General features: G+C 40.4%; 1 protein-coding gene across 1 annotated transcript; it reads right to left on the bottom strand.

Annotated features, from left to right (window-relative positions):
* Positions 1–1,015: 1,015 nt before the first annotated feature.
* elmo2 (engulfment and cell motility 2) lies at positions 1,016–23,629 on the bottom strand. The gene is made up of 23 exons (XM_069677761.1): positions 23,544–23,629; positions 18,093–18,162; positions 17,761–17,858; positions 17,409–17,449; positions 16,043–16,115; positions 15,901–15,951; positions 14,920–15,089; positions 14,584–14,683; positions 13,973–14,124; positions 13,013–13,091; positions 9,776–9,811; positions 9,369–9,419; positions 8,406–8,528; positions 8,058–8,177; positions 7,863–7,967; positions 7,674–7,782; positions 7,413–7,549; positions 5,667–5,830; positions 5,307–5,419; positions 5,095–5,202; positions 4,844–4,926; positions 4,632–4,709; positions 1,016–3,195 (listed from the first exon to the last, which is right to left on the bottom strand). The coding sequence occupies exons 3-23, from the start codon at positions 17,836–17,838 to the stop codon at positions 2,995–2,997; spliced, it is 2,172 nt and encodes a 723-aa protein (XP_069533862.1). The 5' UTR covers positions 17,839–17,858; positions 18,093–18,162; positions 23,544–23,629; the 3' UTR covers positions 1,016–2,994.
* Positions 23,630–24,711: the final 1,082 nt, after the last annotated feature.

Here is a 24,711-nt window from a genome sequence, read left to right as displayed (position 1 = left end):
GTACCGAAAAGAGAAACCACTGTGACATCTGTGACTACAATGTCTCCAAATATAATAACATTTCATTTCATCCCAAACCCATTTTAGACTTTTAGCAGCAAATAAACAATGAATAAACAGTTTTATAACACATTATAACATAGTTGTAGCAGATACATTTTCACGTGTTGTTAACCAAGTCTTACTCCTCATTTGAAACATTCGTAACTGCTGTATAAACTGCAAATGAATGTCTGATGTTATCATACATAATCATGTATCTGTAGATTTATTTTTGCTGTATGGGTGTAAAGTATACAGTTCATGGGCGCTGGTTTAGCTCAGTTGGTAGAGCAAGAAAAAAAAGCAATATCATATGAGAGGGAGTGATGTTGTGCTGAATATCATCATGGCTGTGATTTGGTTAGTTATACAAGCGGCAAATAGCAGTTAAAAGCATTAATCAACAACAGGTTATTTTTTGCTCCACCAACTCAACTAGTTCCACAATTTAACTGAAACTGGACTTTTGTTGCCAAGCAACCCACACATTCTACTGCACTGTGTGTGTACATGTTACCACCGATTAGCTGTTTTCATCATGTACATTTATCTGTAGGTTTTAATTTATAATCAACCAGTGAGATAAGAGTCTGCTCTGTGATTCAGAGGTACCTAAACTGGGTTATTTTGGCTCTGATGCAGCCGCGCCTCTCTGTCTGCAGTCACTACTCTGTCTCCAGCATTGTCCCACCCACAGCACTGATTGGTTACTCGCAGAGCCATGGCACGGGTAACAGCCAATCAGCAGTGAAAGCTGTGCATGCAGAGTGCTCACACACACGGCGGAGAGGAGAAAAAGTTCACTTTACAGTTTACTTTATAAAACTTCAGGAAGTTATTTATTTATTTATTTAAATTTTCAGTTAACTTTATAAGAGATGCTGCTGACCCTGGGAACTCCCTGCGCTTTTCGTTTGTTTGTTTAATAAACATATGCTTAAAGGCATTTAAACAAAGTTAAGTGTTGGAGTTTGTAGTATTCAAAATTTTGACAACAATATTTTCACTTTTACTGCAAATGAATATCGGCTCCAAATACCGGTTATCGGCCTCCTTGACTACTAAAAATCGGTACCGGTATCGGCCCTGACAAAAACATATCGGTCTATCTCTATTCAGAACACCTGGCTGAGGCGGAATGATACAGAGAGTGAAAAGTCCCAGTGATGTTGTTCTCTATCCCATTGAATGCCTCTTGTCCAATCAGATTACTCGGTCTGAACTAACTGTTGTATGATTATATCTTACTATGTAATCGACACATTAATTAACACCAGTTTATGAACTAGTTAAGTACGCTTCAAAGGAAAAGCTGCCTTAACACCTATTATTTCTGCTTCAACCGTTATCATGTGCTATAAACATTCTTATACTGCTCGTAAACATTAGTACTACACAGAATATAAAATGAGTGTATGACTGATAAGGCATGGAGCGACAACGAGTCAACAAACAAGGGTTTCATTAACAACGAGCTCATAAAATAATCTGACTCTTCCTTCCATCTCTATAAACAACTTACAATAAATCTCACACTCAGGCGTACACACAGAGACACACTCACGGACACATTGAGTAGGTAAGGACATCCTCAAGCATCTTCACTCACTCATAGTAGAACAGTTTCAATGCATTGTGTTATATTTACTCACACTGTTTAACAGGCTATGAAAATGTGTGCGAGTCTGTGGAATAAAGTGAGTGAAACGATCTAAAGCAGCACGGGTAAAGCGTAAACAGAGGCCGTAACTGATGCATGCTGAGAGAACTGCATTTGTGCAGCTGAAATAATTATTTTATAACTGATTATTTGATCGACAGACAATTAATATGCAAAAATGTTGCAAACTCTTCTCTTGTTCCAGAGTCTCAAACAGGACCGTCTGCTGTTTTTCTGATGATATCAAACTGAATTTCTTGTGTTTTTGGAGCAATAATCTCACTTATAAAAAAGCCGTTCAAATCTTTCACTTTGGGTTTCTGGATATTATGATTGGTAAATGTGCTATTATTTGTTACCTTGTAGATCAGCAGTCATATAGAGAAAGTAAACTGCAGAAGAATTAATGATTGCAGTGATTTTAGTTAAAGCTCTAGGCACTATCGCAGTATGACAGACGTGATTAAAGCAACAAACAGATGGAGAAAAACAAGGATTATCCCTCCACCTTATCTGCGTCTGCGTACATAGAATATTAATTCATCTCCTAGCTCTCTTTATCACTGAATTTCAGACATCAGATATCTAAACGTGACTGAGACTCGATGGGAAACAGGATGTTTTTCTGATGATGGAGACATCACGTTCGATCCCCTGTGACATCACTGCTCCGTCCTTGAGCAACGGACAGGTGATGGGTGGCTGTGTCCCTCAGCCCACTCACTGGACTCTGTGTACAGGTACAGACTGAATCCAAGTCAGCACAGTACTCAAACTGGAATGGTAGCTGCTTCATCTTCTGTTGCCATGGAGACCACACTGACCAATTTAGTTGCAATTTGAAATCTACTTGAGTGAAGACTAATTAACTGATTTATACAGCTTTTCATCTGTGTTCTCCATCAGGCGCATTACTCCTCATCTTTATAGGCAGCTTTATACCTTAAAGAGCAAAGAATGAGGAATACAAATCACTGCAGCCTGGAGTCTGAACTGCTAAATGAGATTCACTCAGTGAATGTCTACCAGCTCCAGGAGCTCCGAAGGGGACCCTGACCTCTGACCTCCCTGTGGAGCCATAAACACAGCTGACGAACCAAAGAGCATCACAAACACGGACAGAGAGAAGCCTCCGGGGTTCTGAAAGTGAATAAAAAAATGAAACTATCCTTTGTCTGGTGGACACGTCTGCAGCTAAACTCATCAAGAGATTGAGAATACTCATCCTTGACAGAACACACACATGCAAGCACGCACACACACTCACATACACTCACACACACGCACACATCTCAACTGTAGTTGTAGGTGAAGTTGTACGAGCTAGGCTCCTTGGGCACGGGGGGCGGGGCTTCGGGGATCGTGATGTTCTCAAGGTCGAGGAGGCGGAGTTTCATCTCCATGCTGATGAGAGTATCTAGGTCGCTGCGTGTCAGGTCACTGCCCATCTCTCTACCCAGCAGCGCACACAGCCCGTCAGTCCAGATGCAGTACTGCTCGGAAAAACACGCACACAGGTACACGCATGAAGAGTGAGAACAGTGTGATATAGTTCATTGTGCCATGTAAGGAATTATACCAAACAAGCTGTAGGTTTAATAAGTTGAGGGGTCTGGCTGAGAGGCTAATTGTTATTTTTTGGTTGTTTAAGAACAGCTTTAAAACATTTTATTAGCCACCGGGGGGCAGCAAAAGAAGCCAAAAACACAAAATTGCCGCAAACAAAAAGTTGTTATAGTGAAAATGAAAGCAAACAATTACTCATTAACATAAACACAGGGCATAGAGCATGAGCAGCGTTCATTTGGATAAATGTTTAGTCCAATATTTACTCTCCTGTTAAAAATATCTCCTGCTCATTACTTGTTAAATGTTAGCTAGTTGCTAACTTTGTCAGTCTTGGGATTAGCATTTAGTAGGTGACAAACTGCAGGGTTTCGGAAAGTTTGGGCTGAAATCGCAAGAGTAGTTAGTGAGCGCCAGTGAGGGTTAATCAAAACTGTTAAGATGTGGGGGGGGGGGGGGGGGGAATCCTCTCAGGGAATCTGTCTGGGTCTTTAGCAGCTTCTAATGTTAGCTAGTTGCTACCTGAGACTGTCTGGTGATTGGCATTACAGAGGTGATGTCCTGTGGGCTTTGGCTGAAATTGTGAGAGTAGTTGGTGAGTGCCAGTGAGAGATTAAAGCAATACTGTAAAGTTGTGGCCAGAACACCAAAAAATCAGAGGCGAAAGATACAATCTCAAATATTACAATTCAGTGCTCTTGAGCACCAGCCACTGGCAATACTCAGTAATAGGGAGAGAGCACTTCTGGATCTAACCAGACGTCTATTGTTGGCTCCCTTTGTCATGGTTCTAACTCTTGATTTTCCTCGCTTTCTGTTTGCCTTAATCTGAGCATCAGATTTCTTTCTTTTTCTTAAGATTTTTTTCATCGATCTTTTCTTTGTTTGTTCAGCCATAGTAGATTACTGTTTACTCGCAACACTTGCAGAGACCGGAAAAGCAGCCGCTTAGCTCCGCCTACCCTCTCTGGCAGACCAACCACTGCTGGGTGATGGAAAACGTGTCACTAACTGGGCGCCGCTTGTGATTTTTTTCTTCAAATGTCCCTACAGACACCCAGTCCATAATAATACTATACATTGCAAATGCAAAGGCTTTCATCAGTGGGCCATAGGCTCAATCACCATTGTGTTACCTCATTTGGTGATAGATAGTGACTTAAAAGACATTTATTTAAATGAAAAAGTTTGAGATTATACCTTTAAAGATGCTAAAATATCACAAATGAAACTGCAGAGTCGGTTGAATTCTCTCTGAGCTTCTTAACACAAGCCAAGCCCTTCCGAATAACCATACTTGACCCAGTGTTCATATAAAAAAATGGAATAGTTCAGGTTAAAGTGTAACCGTTGCCTTGCTTACCTCGTACTTGTTGGGTGCAACAAAATTGAGAGTCTCGTCTGGGTCATAGAGCACAGAAAAGGCTAACTCCAGCACCTCCTGAGAGAAACAAACGGGACAAACAACACTGTGTTTCTACACTCGGCAGCAGCAAAGAATGAAATAACAGCCATGTGACAAAAATGGCAATAAAAACAAATGAAATGAAAAAAATGAAAAATGAAAAATATTACCTTGTTTTGTTTCAGAGCACTTTTTTCCTTCATATGAGGGCAGTCCTTCCCGGTCACCACAGACTTGATATCAGAGACGGGGACTATGAGGAATATAAAACACACAACTTAATAATTAGATACGTTTCAGGTCAGCCTGCTGACAGATGCAGCGTGGTGTATCATCATGTGTGCTGACTGAAATTGAATTGAAAAGATATTAGCTTGGAGACGGAGCCACTTGGAGAAATAAAGGTGTGAGGGTTTCTTACTTTTGTCACTGAGGAGCTCAAAAGGCACTTCCCCCTGAGGTGACTCATCAAGGTCCCCGTAGTGCAGCACTTTGTGATTCAGTGAGAGTCTGCAGAACCAAAACTTCTCTGCAAAGGAGGAGGCAGGGAACACAGTGCTTAGCTCATAATCAACACCACCAGCACTCCTTCAGCAGTAAAAAACACAGTGATTGTATTGATACTGCATGTACCTTGCCTTCGGCGGTTCCCCAGTTTACGGAAACAGCTCCCCTCACACAGCCTGTTGAGTCGCTGCTGCTTGATGAGCTCTAAGATCTCGGGCTGAATTCTCTCCCGCAGCTCACTGCAGCACAATCACAGCATGAAGCAAGAACTACACATGCATACAAATGTGTACAATGCTGTTATATTTATTACCACAGGGACAGAGCGGAGACAAATTAAGCAGCAACAAACATAATCGGTTGCTAAGAAGAGGGTGACAGGCTAGTCCAAAGTTGCTGAGACTATTGGGAAGGACTATAGGGAAGTCTAGAAATGACCGGATTAAATCTATAACAGGACAATAGAGGAAGTGAAGTGTGACTGACATGATGGGAGGAGACTGGAAGTCATCCTGGCTCATCCTCTCCGACTGCCGCAGACGCAGAATCTCTGAATAGTTGAGGCCTCGCAGTTTATTCTTCAGCTGGTCTAAAGACGACGGCTTCATGGCCAGAGCCCTGGTGATCTGCTCACGCACCACCTGCATCACCTGCTCGGGGTTAAAACACACACATGCATGGAGGGAGTGAGGAAAAGGGGAATGAAACCAAAGCTGAGATGGGGATGGAGATCTTATCAAGATGTTTGAGTTCTCGTCAGTTGGCAGAGGTATTGCAAGAACTTGTAATGTTCTCAGATTTACCTGCATTGGTTTTAATTTAATCGGGAATATTGTTAAAGTAGTGATTCAACAATTATTTTCCCCTTCAGGAACTCTTCTTTCTAGAGAATTTAACTATATGTCTGTATGAGTAGAAATTGATATAAATGTGGTAAAAAATGTGGACAAAAGCACCTTAAATTCAAATAGACAGCATTAATATAAAACCACCATGTATTATTTAATAAACCAGATCCCTATCAGCTGTCTGCTTTAGTGGGCTGCAGAATAATACAGCGGTTTATTAGTGTATTAAATGTGAAGGAAGACGTAACTCACATTCACACTGAGCATACCGTATCTGGAGACATGGGGGGGTTTTTGGTAATTAGGGTCAGCCACTGTGGACACTGAAACTAATTGGTGAGTTAAATGTTTCATATTCCTTAAGCTCAATTAATGAATACTTAACACATAAATTACTTAGATAAAAATCTGTTAAAGCTAATGTCCACTTAGAGTCCAGTTTAAAGGTAGTTTTTATTTGCTGCTGTTGCCAAATGCTAGCTTACTGTTGATTCAACTGGGTCTCTGTAAATAATATAACAAAGAACATGCTCCCCACCTGCTCTACATGTAAAGTGTCATGAGACAACTTATGTTGTGATTTGGAGCTATAAAAACAAAACAAAAAACGTATTGTTTTTAAAGAATTTTCATTTTGCTAGCCGAAGCCGTTACGCTAGCAGTAACTGTCATGCTAGTAGTTCAGTAAGGTTGTACTTAAGCACAGCAATGCTTTGAGATAAATGGAAAATGTAGCATGCCAACATGCTACAACCACAATGCTAATATGCTGAGTAATTGTTAGCAGGTATAATGTTTATCATGTTCACCATTTAGGTTTACATTGTAAACTAACTTGAGCAAATTAGCACTAACTGAGCCTGTTGACCCCATGGCAGATAGAGGATCACCAGGTTCAGTAGGATTGTATGTCTGGAGGCCATTAATGTTGGAGTAATAATGTATGGAAATAAAGTTGCCCGTATGCATTTTAAGCTAAAGCAAGTTAGTTTGGAAAAAGTGTGTATCATGAAAATAATTACTGATCGATTAATCGTAACCGAGTTGTACAATACAACACAAATAGCCAGTTTACTTGCCAAAACACTTGAATCTCAATGGTGACAGTTGAGTTTTCTAGTCCTAATACCAGTTCTCTTTTTACTCGGGTCATGTCCATAAACATCAAAGATTTCAAGTAACTTTAAGTAAGCATACCTGGGATATTTGACTGTTTGGCTGCAATAAATATATTAATAAGACTAGTATTGAACCTATTCATTCAGTACGTTTGTTAAGGTGCTTTTATTGAAATTCAGTTTATGTCTGGGTGAAAGTAAACATGTGTATAAGTACTGTATATGAGTGTCTCAAAAACAACTGTGAGAGCGCTTTAATATCAGACCTTATTGAAGTCCTCAGCTGTGGCTCTCATCTCCTTCCAAGTTTTATTAAGCAGCTGGATGCAGACACAGAAGAACTCCTCCCATGCTCGGTCATGAGTGAAGAACATCGGGTGGTAGTCATTGCAGCCCTCATTAGCTGCACAAAGGAAAATATTTTCATTTTTTAAATAAAATAAAAAAAAAAAGCATGAGAATTTTCCTCTCTTACGCTAACCTAGACTGGCGTAACGAGCGTCAGACTGCTATTAACGACAACTTACGCAGCTCTCCAACCTGGAGTATCTCGCACAACATTCGAGTTAGTTCAATGGCACACCGGCCAAATGGACATTCATGTTTGTCCTCACGGCTGCTGTTCTCCAGAACAATCTGTAATGAGAGAGATAACATGTTAGGAGATTTTCCTTCTCAGTGTAATAAGCCTTATCATGCCTGAGGCCAAAACGAACCCTGATGTATGTGTCCTGGTGAACCTTGGCGAGGTACAGCATGTTGTCCAACGCCAGCATCCCCGGAGGAGTCTGGGTGAAGTCCATGGCCGGGTTCACGTGGTTCTTGATTAAGAAACATTAAGCAGTTCTATTTAAATATATTTATACCGCTGAGTATTACAGAGCAAAGTGAGATATCTAGTGGAGACTCACAGTGAAGCCCAGCATCTTGTAGTCCTTGGTGTACATGGCCTTTCTCTTTTCTGTACCAGTGGGGTCGTTCTCTCCATCGAAAGCGATCCTACGCAGCTCAAAAATGATGTCTCTCTGAGTCTGAACCACAGAAAACAAACAGCATGAATAAGGACGCTTATAATAATATAGCAGCAAAGTCAGAAAGAAATCTTAATACCCAAACTTTGACTTTAAATGTATTAAGAAAGGCATATATAAAAGGCATTGTTATATTTCACTTGTAATGAGGGCAGATGCTTAAACAGATTGCATGGCATTATAGTAAATACAGCAGCCAAACAGACTATTACTTATCTAAATTCTTACCTGGTCATTAGGATCCATTTTTGTCATCATTCGTTCCTCCAAGAGGTTAAAGGTCAAAACCTGCAGCACATAGAGCTGATGTGCCATTTCAGCTTTGATTGGTCGATTTCCTCTGATAACGTGCTGGACAAGAAGAGTATAAGGTAAGAGTACAGCCTCTATTTTGGCTACAATTTGTGCAGAAATGAGACAGCACAAAAGAAATCTACTCAATAAAAGAACAAAGAAAATACATAAATATGTCAATTGTTCTCCTCCTCTGAAGGGAAGCTAAAAAATGTAAGCAAAGTTTCCACAACTTTCAAGACAGAGAGCTGACAATGCAATCATCTTTATGGACTGATAACGCTCCGTGCATAACGTTTGATGCATTCAGCAACAACAACAAGAAAAAAGGAAGAGAAGAGGAAATAATGCTGCATCATAAATCACACTGTGGGAGCAGGTAACCAGGTGTCATTAACACTGCGAGCGCACAATGCTGGAGCTGCTTCAGGATGTTTCCTTGCCATGGGAGGCAGGAGTGCAGCGTCTGCCTCTCTGACATTTGCAACCAGCTCAGTCAGGAGAAGTCGGTGCCAAAAGGAATCATTTTCAGAACAGATTTTGTTCCACTTCATGGACCTCATGCCACATCACATTTGCTGGTTGTGTGTCACAGCTCTACGAGGAAGAAAGTCTGAGCTGTCTGTGAACTACTGGTCTTAGGGAGGAAACTTCCAGCCTCCAACAACCCCAACAAAGGATATTTCTAAAGAAGGTTTATAGGCAACATTTTGTATATAGAAAGTTTTTCATTGTTTTAATAGCAACTTCTGTCAAACCCGATCCCTGGGAACTGCTCAATCCAGCTTTCACACCTGGATTTTTCTCTTCCCTCTGACAGCTTTATAGCTGTAAAGCAGTCTTAACTCTAACGTGCAGCTGAAATCTACAGAAATACAATTCTGACTCTCTACTCACATTGAGGATGATGGATCGCAGGTGTTTCTGAGCCAAAGTGCTCGCCATTTCCTGAGGGGAAATAAAGAGATGCATTAATTCAATGCACAGGTTGGAAAAGGGAGGATGCAACACATAGAGGACGTGCAAAGAAGCAACTTAAGTAAATGGGAATTTTTGACAGACTCGGAAACGTAAGGGCACGCTGAAGCTACATTTCCAGCACTGGTGTGAATAATTTGCCTCACATCTTCTAAAAAACACAACATGATGGTCTAACTCGAGTCTGTCTGCAGCTGCTGCAAGTCTGAACTAGCATGGATTACGCAGTGGCTCTCTATGACACAGGCACAGTAAGAGAGCGAAGGAGGAGAAGGGCTGTGTGGTTGGAGAGGACGGTATGGGATGCTGAGGGGACGTGTACTCACAGTGAGGTGCTGCTCCAGCGGGTTAGTATACTCCTCCTACAGGTGCAAGGGAGGGAGGAGGGGCGTGGGTGCAACGGTGATGGGAACAAAGAGTGCACACATGGACAATGAGATACAGGGATACATCACCGGCACAGCATGCAACAGAATCAGAACATGAAACAGCACAATGTCAAAAAAACAACGAATGAGAGGATGTTTGAAAACCCTCACACGGCCTACATGCAGCGTCAGAGCAGGACCACATTTATTAGTTTGTCCAACTGGTTTGTAAAGATTTCACGGAAAAAAAATGTTTACATTAAAATGTAACCTTATCTTAAGAGTATTTTCACTGTAAAATATAATGCACCAAATCTGGAATGACAACTCCAACATGATGGCATGATGCACTGGAGTGTTGTTTTCCTGCAGCGCTGTCGTCAGAATTGCAGCATAATTTTGAGGATTTTTTCACAATAAGAAACTATAAAAACTGCACAAGTGGGAAAAAAACACCCATAAATCATACTTGATCTAAATAAAACCTCTCTTATGTACTTCAGGAACTGTGAACAGGTATTTAGTCATCATTCAGCAGTAGAGTTCAGCATTTACTGCATCATGTCCCTCTGCTGTATTTATCTCAGAAGGACTGACTCACTTCACCCTCCAGTGGTCAACAACAGCAGCTGGAGATGAGTGTGTTCATGGACAACTGTCTGAACATACAGGATCCCACACAGACACAAAAAAGGAGTTACAACCCCCATAAAAATTAAGGCAAACACTCCACCTCCTCCTCCTCCTCCTCCTCCTCCTCCTCTCACTGTCATATAACCCTCCATCTTCATTCCACTCCTGCATCTTTCATTAGCATTTTCTAAACAGACAGAACTGGATCTGATGCACTTTGAATTTAGATGTGGGAATATAAATATATATATAAACATTTTTGGCCTTTTATGCCTGTGTTTAGAGAGAGGACAGTAGATCGTGTTGGAAACGGGGGAAGAGAGAGTGAGGACGACCATAGCCGCTGTATGAGACTAGGATTTAACTGGCGCACTGCATATTAATAGTTTGTTTGATGAATATTAAATTTCATAAATATTGATATTTCTGTCTAATGTTTCTTCTATATTAAATATGAAGTGGCGGGGCGCTGGTTTAGCTCAGTGGGTAGAGAGTCCTCGACGCACTGATCACAGACTCCACTCCCAGTCTGCCGATCATTTGGTGCATGTCATCCCCAACTCTCTACTCCCAACATTTCCTGTCTATCCTCAACTGTCCTATATAATAAAGAAAACAGTCTTCTAGTCTTAAATAATAAAAAAATGTGAAGTGCCACTTTATAATAAAACTACTGACGCCAACACATCTTTCACAGTCAGTTAAAGGACGGTTGATAGACATTAAATAGTGATACTGGTGTTTGTCATTTTGTGATATTTGGTCAAATTAAACTGATTACCACAAAAACATTTAATCTATTTGTGTAACATTTCACTTTGAGGCCTGTAATTACTTTAAACAGATCCCTGTCCTTCCTTTCCTGCATGTCTTCAGATCTCTACTGCCATAATGAAACATCTGATATGCAAAAGAAGAAGAGTTTAGACCCAAAACATACGTCTTCTCGAAGTGTTAATTTTGTTGGAAAATACTTTTGTAAAATGAAACCTGGTAAATAAATCTTTTGAGTAGTAAGCTTCTCATCAGACTGCTACAAGTTACAAGAATGTAACAATTTGGACTTTTCTATTTACATTGAATCTAATAAGTAAGCTTATACTGTTTCATTTTCCTTTCATATTTCCCCAACGTCCTTTACTTCCTGATGTATGATTTTATAGGTCTAGTATAGAAAGTCTTTTTGATAACACCAGGATTCAAAGTGTTAATTTTTTTTCTGTAATAAGAACATTACATTAGTAATTTAATTGAACTTTAAAGCTCCTGTGAGGAACTTTCGGTTTGTGTTGATTTTGGCGCCCCCTGTGGACAAAGCCGTACTTCTTATCTCTTTGCTGATTTTGTCCTGTACGTGCTTAAGTGGTGGTTTTTAACAAAAAATTGTATCCTGCTTTCTGTCACAGTCATATGTATCACTCACTTTAAATGTTTGTCCTGGAAAATGTAAACAAAGGCAGTGACAGTTAATCACTTCTACCCCCCACCAGCAGTTTCAGACATTAATAATAACTATATAGAAATAACCAATCTTGTCGCTGGTCTGGTTTGCTTTTGTAGGTCATTTAGAAAAATCAGAATTCATTTCAGTCTGTTTCATAAAAAACTCCTCACAGGAGCTTTAAGTGACAAATACAAGTTAACATTGCGACTGTGATTAAAAACACGACACACACACAGAACAACACGGTGCATGAAACAGGATGAAACTCTGTATGCTAGTACACTGTGTGAGCTGATAGAAGCTATCACTGTGGGGCGAGCACAACACGGACAAATGAGGCATCATGACAGTGATGAGTAACACAATGGACAGACATCCAAAGAAGCTCTCACTCCTTTGGTTGTTGCACATTTGACCCTGCTACAAAGGCGCTTCAGATCAGAGTGCATCGGTTTGGGACGTTACTGTTCGACTCTGTTAAATCAAACTGAACTCAGTCTGTGTCTGAATCATTTTCATGCCACTTTTGATCAATTCTACCTACACTGCTAACGATGCCAGGTCGAGCTCAATCATCTCAGGGGTTATTTTCAAACGCATCCCTCCATCCAAAGCCCTTAGCAAAACATTTGATATACGGTGAAACTGCCTGGCATCCTTCAGTTTAACATAAATCTGCATCTACAAATAAATCCTTAATCATCAAGTCATCCTTCGGATCCAGCTGCTCTACCTCTCTGAGCTCCTCTGAAATAACTGCAGCATAACAAATGTGCAAACTTCAAAGGAGAGCGAGCACTATTTTGAGTGAGTGTGTCATTACAGCAATGACTGTCACACTGAATGTGCAACATGACAGCTGGCAGACAGACGTCTATTCATGGGATTAGCTTTAGTAGCTAACATACAGCTGCAAACAGCCTGGGCGCGGCGATATCTGCAGCTCTGCCACAAGAAACCTACGACTATCATGAATAAATGTCAGACTATTATGTACGGGTGGCTTTTTTTAGAGTGTAATGTGAGGATGGAACATCATTAGTATTATAGTTATATGTCTATCTATTATGTCCTTTTCTCTACTGCAGCCCATTCTGCTGCGCATGCTGGGCACCGACCTGCCGCCTGTCCTCTGGTGCCTTCAGGAACAGAGCGTTGATGAGGGCGATGGCGTAGGTCTGGATCTCCTGGTTTGACCTGAAGGAAAATATCAAGCAACAAAACAACCAGTTAGAAGCATCGTGCCCCACAAATCTCCAAACAGAATTTAAACAACTTAAATAACTATTCATTTTACTTTTATCACTATCATTATTACTACTTTGGATGAGTACAGGATTTTTAGAAGCCACTCTATTGAACCAAGTGTCTCGAATAAATGACTCAAACTGGCCTGTTATTCTTATTTATTCTTAATTATGTTACAGATGCAGTAAAACAAAGAATATCACAGACATTTTAAAGGATATTGCCATTTATTTTATCACCATTAAAAGACCAAAACCAACAATGAACTGATCTTACTGAAAATTGATCCTAAATGTCTCAGAGCTCAGTTTTTGTCACATTGTTGCACTGGTTGACATGCCTCACCATTAAAAGCAACATAGGCATTTTACAGTATATCATCCTGCTGCTGAAAAGTCTCAGTCATATTGGTATTATTACGCTGATTAAAGTAGTCCCTAACAAGTGCATCACTTACTTCTGCTTGAGCCAAGTTTGCTACGCTCTAACAGCTGTTTCAGGGAATTATTCGGTCAAAATGTACATCTCACATGTTTTGTAATTTATACTAGAGACCAATGGGCTTAAAGCATTGAAGGACAAACAGAATGGAAAAGTAGCACAGTGATAAAAGAAACTCTGACATGTTGGTTTTGTTTCTTTCATTGGACTTGTTAAAACACCAGCTTTGATATTTTGATCGGGGTCTTCTAAGCATCCTGAACTCACCCGAGCCAATCACTGTGGCAAACTGTAACAATTCATTTGTTAATATACCCCACACTGTTACATTCACTTCTATGCCCCCCCATCAGAGTGCGTGAAGCCCCTGTGCGTGTGTGTGTGCTCACACTTGCAGGTGCCCGATGAGCTGTCCCACGGTGATCTCCTGAGCCACGCGGTGGTACAGGCTGTGGCTGTTGAGCACCATGCTCTCCAGGATGGCCAGAGAGCGCTGCAGGATGGACACGTCCACCATGGGCTGGTTCACGTAGCCCGCAATCTGATCGAGGACAGAGGAGATGACCAAGCAATATTAATATAGCATTTTAATGCTCTTAGGCTGTGTCAACCTTTAGAGCTTGTAATACTGAAGAGATTAAATCATCAAAGGCAGAGTTTTCTCTGCGAATTAAAACAGAAATCTAAGTGTAAAAGCAAAGTTCAGAAAGTTTCCCACTTAATGACTGTCGAGGTCAGATAACAGTTTTCAGCAGAAAAGTTGTCACATACACACTGAGGTAGCTCCACATAATGGTAGATGTTGCTAAGCAACCACACCCACTTATATCCGGCATGTAGGACGAGAGGAAGGTAAAGAAAATAAATAAGTGTGTGAATAAAAGGAAAGAAGAAAGAGATAAAGAAAGAGCTTCAAATTGTGAAGAGTGGAGGTTAATCCAGTTGCTCTCTGTGGAACTATAATGTGTGTGATGAATGGCTCTGTTGTCCGAGGAGGTACCTGTTTGATGAAGGAGAGGGAGATAAGGTCCCAGGACACAATGCCATGATCCATCAGCTCCAGGAAGGCGGTGAGAGTGAAGGCCAGCATTTCACCGAAACTGAAAGACGGAAGAACAGTTAGTACAGAGCTTTTCATCTGATCCAGGTAGAGAAAAAGAAATAATAAAGTACACAGAAATAAAGAGGGGTTCAGCCTCGGCCTCAGGAGCAATGCTTTAAGCGTTTCCAGCACTGAATGCAGGATGAGCCTGGCTGAGAACTTGTATCTGATAAAGCTTCACATTCACATAAATGTGAGAAATATCAGGACAGGAAGAAGAAAAATCTAGCTCACTGGGTGCCACTCTCCACAAGACGCGCCAGTGTCCCGATGCCCTCCATGTTGATGAACTCTGCGGCGAAGGTGGGGTCTGCGGACAGCTTGGCGAGCTCTTTCAGAGCCTCCAGGCGAGCGTCGATACCGTGGGACTGGATCCGCTCCAGGAGCTGTCGAGCAGCACGAGCCTGTAAATAAAAAACACTTTCATGATAAGATTACCTCCCCAACGTGTTCAATTAATTCTGGTTTTAAAGTTGTGTTTCAGGATGTTCTAAATAAAGTCTGGATAAAGATTCTTATGGAAACTTTTTGTTGTGTTTGTACATTCTGTTGGTGAACACTGATAAATAAATGACAGGATGATAAAGGCTCGCAGGAGGGTTTCATAATAAAACATTAAGCGCTCTGTCGCTGGAATCTGGGCGCTGAGTAATAAAAAACTCAACAACTGCTTTAAATATGGTGAAAGTTGAACCATAAGGTCAGCTTTTACACCGTGATAGATGTTTACAACCAGCAGTTTAATCATATTACACCACTTTTCTGCCGCAGTGCATTTTGGAAGCACTTTTTGGTGTTTTGGTGTTGGAGGCGGGAGGTGCACTCAGAGTGCGCTTGGAGGCAGGGTGGGATTAGGAGGAATATATTATCATACATTATTACTGAGCGTGTTGGAGGCTGGTATCATCCATGGCAAATCACATCAACTCCTTTTATCCTTTTAAAAGCAGAGCTATCCAAACTTTGTGTACTGACAGTCAGGTTATGGAGTACAGTCAGGCGTGTGTAAAGGGGACTGGGCCTGTACAGAAGTAGTGTCTGATAATGTTCATCTGTTAGGACCTTCTCAACTCACTACAAAATAATTATAAGAAAACAAAGTAACACTGGTTTCTCTTGCACAAAAAGCTCACTGCATCTTGTTTAAAGGAAATTACAACTTTGCAACATCATAATAAAGACACAACTGAGCAGGAAGAAACAGAGCTGACTCACAGGTGAAATGGCTAACCGAAGGATGGTCCCGTTCTTGATATCACCGCGGCTCTAAAGGAAAATAAAGCAGAACTGTTCCAACACATTGAACACTCATTAAAACACAATGACATCCACAAAGAACAAAACAGTCAAGCCTCACCTGCTCAGTGATATAAAGCTGAGGCCCGTCAGCGTAACGCAGAGCAAACTGCTCTGAGCCCGACAGAGACCAGCTGAGGACAGAGAGAGAAGGTGGGATCAGAAGTAAAACTCATGTCCTGCGTTACACAACTACTAAAGAAGAAGTGGGACGTAAAAGTTAACTTGTTGAAAGTTTTAGGGAGGCACACTCTCAAAATGTTTTGAAAGTCAGATTGGTCCCTCCAGCGAGTGTCAATACAGAGAGTTTGTGGAGGAGAAACACTCAGTGGGTGTTAACAGGAAAGTGCAAAGATGTTTCAAATGGGAATGGGAGGCAGTGGGCAGATACAGCCACGAGGTGTAGGGGTGAGAGCGTATTTCAATATCCATCGCTGAAGTACAAGACAAAAAACTCTAAAATCACAGAACTGATACCAGATAAATGAAAGATGAAATGGATGAGGTTATGTAAGGTACATTCAGACAGAATCTGTGTGTGTGAACCGGCTGCAAGGCTGTGATAAAACTGCTGTCGATTCAACTATCAAAGGGAGTCAGCTGGCATTCTTTGTTTTTTTTTGTCTTACATCAGAGACGTGCAAACATTTTATTACAGGGTGATATAAGACCCACACAGTTAATAAAAAGGCAGGAACAGGTATCACAGTCATCTGGAGTCTTTACACTGTCTTCAACTGTGTTCTTGTTTTACTGCTGTAGCTCTGCAAAGCTAACTAATACTTTTTAACTTCATTGTAAATGTTAACTGTAATAAATCTTGACGTCATCATATGCTAATCTGTGCCTGTACTAATCTATCCATTCAAACACCACAGTAACCACACTGAGTGCAATTTTAGCTCATTTTTTTACTTAACCTAAAAAAATACGTAGCAGATTATTACATGGCTGTGTTAAATACTTGATTCTGATTGGTTAATTATGGCATTCCGAGGTCTGTTATTTCTCCACTGTTATGAAGAACAGACCGTTGCTAGGGATGCGGCTCTAATCACACAATCTGGAGGACTAACTGTAATCATATCAATCCGCCGAAAGAAGTCCGTTAAATTTGACTTTGGCTTGTTTCTCCACTGTTCTCATCCGTTTTCTTTATCTTATTCTGTAAACAGACATCAACTTTACCGGACTTCTGTCTGCCGCTTGATATTATTACAGTTAGTCCTCTGGATTGTGTGATTAGAGCCGCATCCCTAGCAACGGTCTGTTCTTCATAACAACGGTCTGTTATCGAGAAATAACAGACCGTGGAATGCCATAGTTAACCAATCAGAATCAAGTATTTAACACAGCCGTGTAATAATTGGTCATAATTGGAACAGAAAGTCAGACACTAAAATGTGCGAGAGTAAAAGGCTACTTACCCATCACACACTTCCCGTATTATTGAGGACAAGGGTCTTTTCTGTAAACAGAAAAAAAACATTTAAAAATTGCAAAATGAAAACATTTAACTGCTGAATACTTTTATAGAGCAAAATTGAATTTTGATTTTGTAACTGTATTACTCATAAAGGGTAATTTATTATGACAACCCTTCAGGTACTCACCTGTATTCTGCATAACTTAAACACATTAGTCATGCCTTTAACATTCAAAACAAATTAAGGCTAATTCATCATTTCTGCCTTCAGTAATCCCATCTCTAAAGGTTTTATCTCAGCTAGTGGAAGTTGTTGAGATGCATTTAATGTCAAGTTTTACACAAATACAGACCTGGTCCATCTCTATGAGCTGAGCGTTTGCACCCGGCCATTCAATCGCCACCTTCACGATGTCAGCTGGTGGCGGCATGGCTGTCAGCTGTTAGCACCCTACGCAAGAGCAAAGAAATAAGTTAACTCTTGAGATGACTACAATTAAAATTAAGAATCGTGACACGTTTGATAACTTCAATTTCCAGAATGTTATACAAGTATTATTTTATTATTCTGCACACCTTCAGCATTTCAAAATGTTTGGACCCTGGCTGACTAAAAACATATTTGAGTTTTCAGTCTGTTGATGGATGAACTTCACAATAAAACAAGCTGAATGTTGTACGTCACCTAATGTTGCAGTGTTGCGGGGGTCAATCGCTCTCAAGGCTCTGCTGTGTAAACCTCTGTGTCAGCTCCTCTGTGAACACACAAACCCACACAGCCGTCACGTCACACTGCAAAACCTTATTTTCCTCAAAGCTCAGTGTGCTCCATCCCTGTTTCTTTTCTCCTCTCTGAACTGAATCTGTCAGCGAACGGATCAATACGCATGACTGTTTTACAAAACAACCCACACACACAAACACACACAAATCATGACTGGGCTCAGCTCCATGCCTGCTGGGCTCCAGGTTTGCTGCATTTTATTGCTTATGACATGTTATTATTACTACTGCCAAAAAATATACAGAATCCCTTTGCACCACATTTATGCAAAATCTATCTTTAGCAACCTTATTGACTTTTTACTTTAACCAAAATATAATGCTAATTGTTGCTGCATCGTGTACAGCTTGTGGAAGTGTAATTGTGGATAAATAAAGACACACATTTGTATGCAAGACAGCTCTTTTGTTGTAGGAGCTGTCATTAAAGCAGAGTCTAACCTCTGTATTAGCATGTCTGATACTGTTGGCCAATCTTAGCTTATAACATATTTATTTTTTTCATATTTGTTGACCAGTGTGAGACAAAAACACAGATATATTTAGACAGAATTCTGAAACAAATTTGTCCTTCCATGACGTATTTAGAGAATGTTTTTAACTTCAGAACATACTGTACTTACGCACATATGTACATATACATATCCATCCGTCTATTGTCTATACCGCTTATCCTGTTCAGGGTCGGGGGCTGGAGGCGGTGTACACCCTGGACTGATCGCTAGTCAATCACAGGGCTGACACACAGAGACAGACAACCTTTCATGCTCACACTCACACCTACAGGCAATTTTAGAGTCACCAATGAACCTAAGGAGCATGTCTTTGGACTGTGGGAGGAAGCCGGAGTACCCTGAGGTAACCAACGCATGCACGGGGAGAACATGCAAACCCAACACAGAAAGGCCCCCTGTGTCCAAACCGGGATTTGAACCAGGAACCTTCTAGCTAACCACTGCACCACTGTGCAGCCCCATGAAAATAATAATTTAAAAAAAACTTCCAAATAGAACACAATGGAATATCATCTATCAAACTGTCACATATATATATATATATGGGTTTTGCCTTCATTTATAGGACAGCAGAAGAGAGACAGCGGAGAGGAAAGAGTGGGGGGCATGCACCAAATGATCGGCAGACCGGGAGTCGAACCTGTGATCGGTGTGTTGAGGACTGTAGCCTCTGTACATGGGACGCCTTCTCTACCAACTGATCTAAACCAGCGCCAACTCGCCTTTCATACTTAATCTTCACACTGCACAGACGCTTATTAAACTTATTCCCTTATATGCAGCTCTCACATACAAAATAAGAGCAACACAGCAGACGGCACTAAATGTTCTTTGGCAACATAAAGAGATCTCCTCCTCTGCTCTGACATGAAGTGAGCATTAAAAGCTATCTGGCAAACTCTGCTGGTGACTGGAGAAGCTGGTAACAGAGAAAGAGACACTGCTGTTCTCCAAATAGCTCTTTGCATCCAGGATGCTTTCAGTATACAAAACATTTTATGTGGCTCACAGCTGCTCGTGTGAAAAAGGATCTTAATCATTAACAAACTGTTGGTGGGTGAAACGAAAACCATCCCGAACCAGCATGAATCAAAGAGCCGTCTTCCCTGGAGATTTAACGGGGATTTAGTACCTCTGTAGCATCGTAGCTCTGTCTGTCTGCGACCGAATATTTGTCTGATTCTATAAATATGTTTAGCTGTGAGTTAACATCAATGCTGCTCTTTGATCACTCGTATATAAAAGGATATTTTGCTGTCAAACATGAGTTTATTCTTGTGAGATAATTGACTCAGATGTCGGTGCATCGTTGAACTTTAGCTGCTGGCTCCTCACGATGAAAAAGTCTCAAAGTCGGAATGAAAATTTAATCCGTGGTTCTATAAATATTAAAAATGCCTGTATCCTTTCATCTCAACAACTTTGAACAGCAGAAATCATCACATTTAAATTTCCACTTAATTTGTCACATATTAGACAGATTAGCCGACTAATTTGGGGTGAGATGTATGTGATTAAAATCAGCTACAACAAATTAAGGTCGATTCTGCAAATGATGCAAAGTGAAGACTGCCAATTAGATTCAGATTCAAACAAGCAGCCATCTGATGGAGAGACCGCCTCCGCATCCTCGAGCCGACTGTCAATCACACTGCATAATGTGTGAACTCCGAGTCTGCCCCGCTGAAAAGTTTGTGATCATGTTGAAAGAAAATATGCTGTGGTAGTTTTGATACAAGTTCTTCTGCTAATCTGCATTTTCAGCACTGACTTATTTGGTGTAAGATTTACACAATGTTAAAAAGAGTTAGAGCTAGAGTTTCTCCCTGTGGAGACGATCAGTATGTCCATATTGTTTAGAGGCATGTAGAGATGTTGTTATTGTGTTTTTTCAGACTACAAATAATGATTAATAATTGTTTGTATAAAATGAAAAACAGACTTCTTGAATAGTTAAATAACTGGGAATGCAGATGAAAATGAAAGGTAAGGTTTGACTTCCCATTAGGGCTGCACACTCACTCACCATTCCATCCATATCAGAATATAAGCATTGGCATGAACACATCACGTAAAGATTTATCTTTATTTATTATGTAAACAAGCCACGATGTCTCGCCAAGCATGTGAAAATGTTACCTATTGGATGGAGCCCTGGGTATAATGGCCATGCTGTCATAGCATGCAGATGAAGCCAGAGCTAACTATCAGCTGCCCTCAGAGTAATTGGAGGTGGGAAAAAAAACAACATATTTTTACATTTATTTTGGATTCAGGAGGGACGTGTTGCAAACACAGGTATTGTGTATTATCGCACTGCATATCTTTCTAGCAATACTGAACAATGTAATTGCACATCGCAGATCTTTCTCATATTGTGCAGGCTCACTTTACTATCAAGCAGTTTTTTTTTCTCATCATACATGTAGGGACAAAGAAAACACACTTCAAGACAAGCTGGAGCTCTACCATCATTTACTCATACAACTAAAGTACTGTTGCTGACGTCCATTTTGAAAGTGTAATAAAATAAACAAGGAAAAATAAATAAATGAATAAATAAATTGGAACTTAAAACCAAGTATAGAAGGCTATTAAAACATCACTGTGCCAGGGATTGAGAATATAAAGCTTTAAACATGCAGATATATTGAATACACCATGACATGTGTTGATATTGAATATAAACGTTTTACATAAAAATGCCATTGAGCCATATGCTCATTCAAGAAGGCTCTTTTCTATTTAAATGTCCCAGAAAGCCATGACAGTGTGACAGTGAGGCAGCATGAACAATACAACGACCCTGAGAGTGAGGAAACATGCTTTTAAATAAGGAATTTCGAGCAAGGTCAGACACAGGTTTGATCAAGTCACAGTGACTCCTGACAAATGTGAGATTTCTGAAAGTTTGACAGCCAAGAATCTCAGTGTAATGTTTGATCCAACCCTTGCTTTGATCAGCACATAAATCACCAAGACAGAAGTTTTTCACTACTGCAACATTGCTAAAATTAGGTATTTTCTGTCCATGGTTTATGCTGGCACCTTAATTCACACCTTTCTTAATTATACTGATTATGTTTAAGTTTAAGTTAAAAGTCTTTAAGTAGTTCTGAATGCTGCGGCTAAAATCTGAACTACAACTAAAAAATGTGACCACATGGGACTAGACTTATCTTCCATTCTTTGACTCCTTATCCATGTCAGAAGAGAATTTAAGGAGCTTCTGATGACTTACAAAATTGTAAATGGGTGCTCTTTCATACCTGTCTGATCGCACTATGTTATATTCCCTGACTCACTGCTCTCAGAGTAGAGGACTCCTGTCTTTCCCCAGGGTTAAAAAGAAGTCAGGACCCTCTTCTGTTGACATAACACTTGTAACAAGATGTTGGTCATCTCCTTCAGTCAGTTGCTCATATTGTCATTCTTCTGGTCTTGTAGTTGTTATCATTGTCCTTCATGCATCTCTTCTCACTATCCTTTCTATGTTAACAATCTATCCCGCTGTCGTACTGATATTCAGTACAACAGCACTCCCTCTAATGTGATATAGCTTAAATAATGTTCATCTGCTACATCCATAAAAATAACTGCTGTTACAAAGCTCATGCTGTCATTTACTGTATTTTATAGCTACTTATATTTTTCGGATGCAGAATAAAAGATGAGAACAAACAAGTGATGGGAACTGTTTTCTATTCCTGATTCTGCTGGTGTGTCAAGTATTTCTACAGTCCTGTCATCTAACTGGTGCATGAGTGGGTACTGGGCTGCTGTATTGGGAGATTTTCCCACTTAGCAACAGTCATAGGCAGCACGCGCTGTAGTGGTGGTGGTAGCATAGCAACAACTGCTAAAGGAGCTCGAGCCTGAAAAGAAATCCCACACTGTGGTGGTCTGAGCTTCCTTTCAAAGGACTCCCAACTTCTTGTGTCCCCCACCAGCTACTTTTCACCGCGACCCGGATGTTTCTGACGCCATTTTACTTTCCTTATAATGTGGTTTGGGTCTCTTCTGTCTCGGCTGCTTCAAATTAAATATTCTCACATGAAGGCTGTGAAGCGTCCAACTTTTACCACAGCTAGTTAGCTTGTTGAATATGCGGAGTGGCGCCCCCTCTGGTTGTGCTTATTAAGAAATGACTGGTCCGTTAGTGGAAAAAAAAAGCTTTGTCAATTTTCATTTAACGCTTTAAATAAATAAAAAAATCCTATTAAGAAAATTAACGGTGTTTAAAAAAATAACGGTGTTTAGGCATTAAAGGCTACGACAGTAACCCGTCTGCGTATACGAAGACGGACCGTTTGTTGGTACAATGTTAGCCATCATCTCACACCTTTCACTGTACCGACAATACACGCTTCATATCTCTTTAAACCGGACTTATGAAAAGGTTTAAGGCCTGATTATAGGTTATCGATCATGGTAGGTCTAAGCTTTCGTGACCAGAGGGAGCCCACGGACTGATGCAGCAACATTGTAGCCATCACTCACCAGTCGTGATAATATCGGTGTATTAAACAGCGGCTGACACACACAGTTATAACATCTTGCTAATCTCTGTCTTAAAGTAACTAAAGAGCAGACTCAGACGCTATTACAGTCAGTATCAGCATTGTTACATCGTATCAGCGCTATCACTCAGAAGGCTGCTCATGTTATTCAGTCACCCAGCCAGTCCCTGTCTGCTCCTCCATTGCAGTCATGATGTAGCCCGTCTCTCGGCAGCTGTTCAGACAGTTACCCGGCTGGCTACACTTTGATGGGACTGTATCACATTTGTAAAAAAGCTACTTAACTAGCTGCTAATGTTAATGCTCAGTTTTACTCACCCTGTGACTGGGCCATCGATGATGCTCTCAGTATCCCTCTCTCCCTCTTCAGTCAAAGAGTTTTTGGAAAGGAGACACGATTCCCCGCCTTGTAGGCGGGACACAGTGTAAATGTCACCGTCTGCAAATAAAGCAGGCCCTTCATCTCCATCATTTGTGCTCACTCAAGCTGACATCTCCGTCAAATACAGGATGGTAGTAAGGGAGGAGGCGACATAACTGCTCCTGTTTGTTTGACTTTTGTCAGTGAAGTAAGTAAGAGTAAAGACAAACAGAGGCATAATAGTTGAGTTCTCTAATCAAGAAACATACTGTACACAGGATGTTCATGTATAATTCATTATGGAAGACACACGTTATTAAATTAAAAAAATAAGTTAAACATATTACAAATCAAAATATGTAGTCCATAAGTTTTTTGCACATCTTGTCCTCTTATAATCTACAGCTGTAATGTCTAAATCACTGCTTATTTTGTGACTTTATGACACAAAATTTTAACAGTTTTAGGTTATTACATCAACAAATAATGTCAAATGCAAATCCTGCATCTTACATCTTACTTCAGCACCTGTACTGAGTGACAAAGCTATAACCAGAAATGATCTGTTCGTACTTGCTGATACAAATATGTTCCTCTCTGAATTGCAAGTATTTCAAAGGACAATGAAATGTACATTTTTACATTCGCTGGTTTAGTTTCCAACTTTCATTACATTTTGTTTTAAATCCGTGCAATCAAGACAGGCCACTTATACTTTAACATTATCCTCCAACAAATATTTAGATTTACTGCTTTTGAAGTTATAATAAGCCATATGTGAATATGTTCACATGAAGCACTGTATGACTGAAGAGCCTCCACTATAAACATGAGGCCCAACACCCAACATGCAGTCTAGCACAGTGCACCCATGTACTTGAGGTTCTTTGTTACTTGATGCATGATTCGATAGTCTGACATGCATCTATCTGTGACATGACTTGCAGTGTTCATTCACAGGAACAGAATAGATGCAACTGTTGTAACAATCGGCTAGTAGCTTGTTTCAAAACCTTTACCTTTTTAAAGGAGTATGGGTACTTTGTATTTACCATAAGCAGCTCTTTACCCCTATATGTGTAGGCTGCTGAAAAAAACCTGGCCCTAACCAGGGGTGACTAAAGA

This window comes from Semicossyphus pulcher, unplaced genomic scaffold (genome assembly GCF_022749685.1).
Source record: "Semicossyphus pulcher isolate SPU_LCO1_2020_fin unplaced genomic scaffold, fSemPul1.0.p SCAF_3, whole genome shotgun sequence".
Taxonomy (NCBI): Eukaryota; Metazoa; Chordata; class Actinopteri; order Labriformes; family Labridae; genus Semicossyphus; species Semicossyphus pulcher.
The sequence above is the reverse complement of the archived record's forward strand: the minus strand, read 5'-3'. Positions and strand labels throughout refer to the sequence as shown.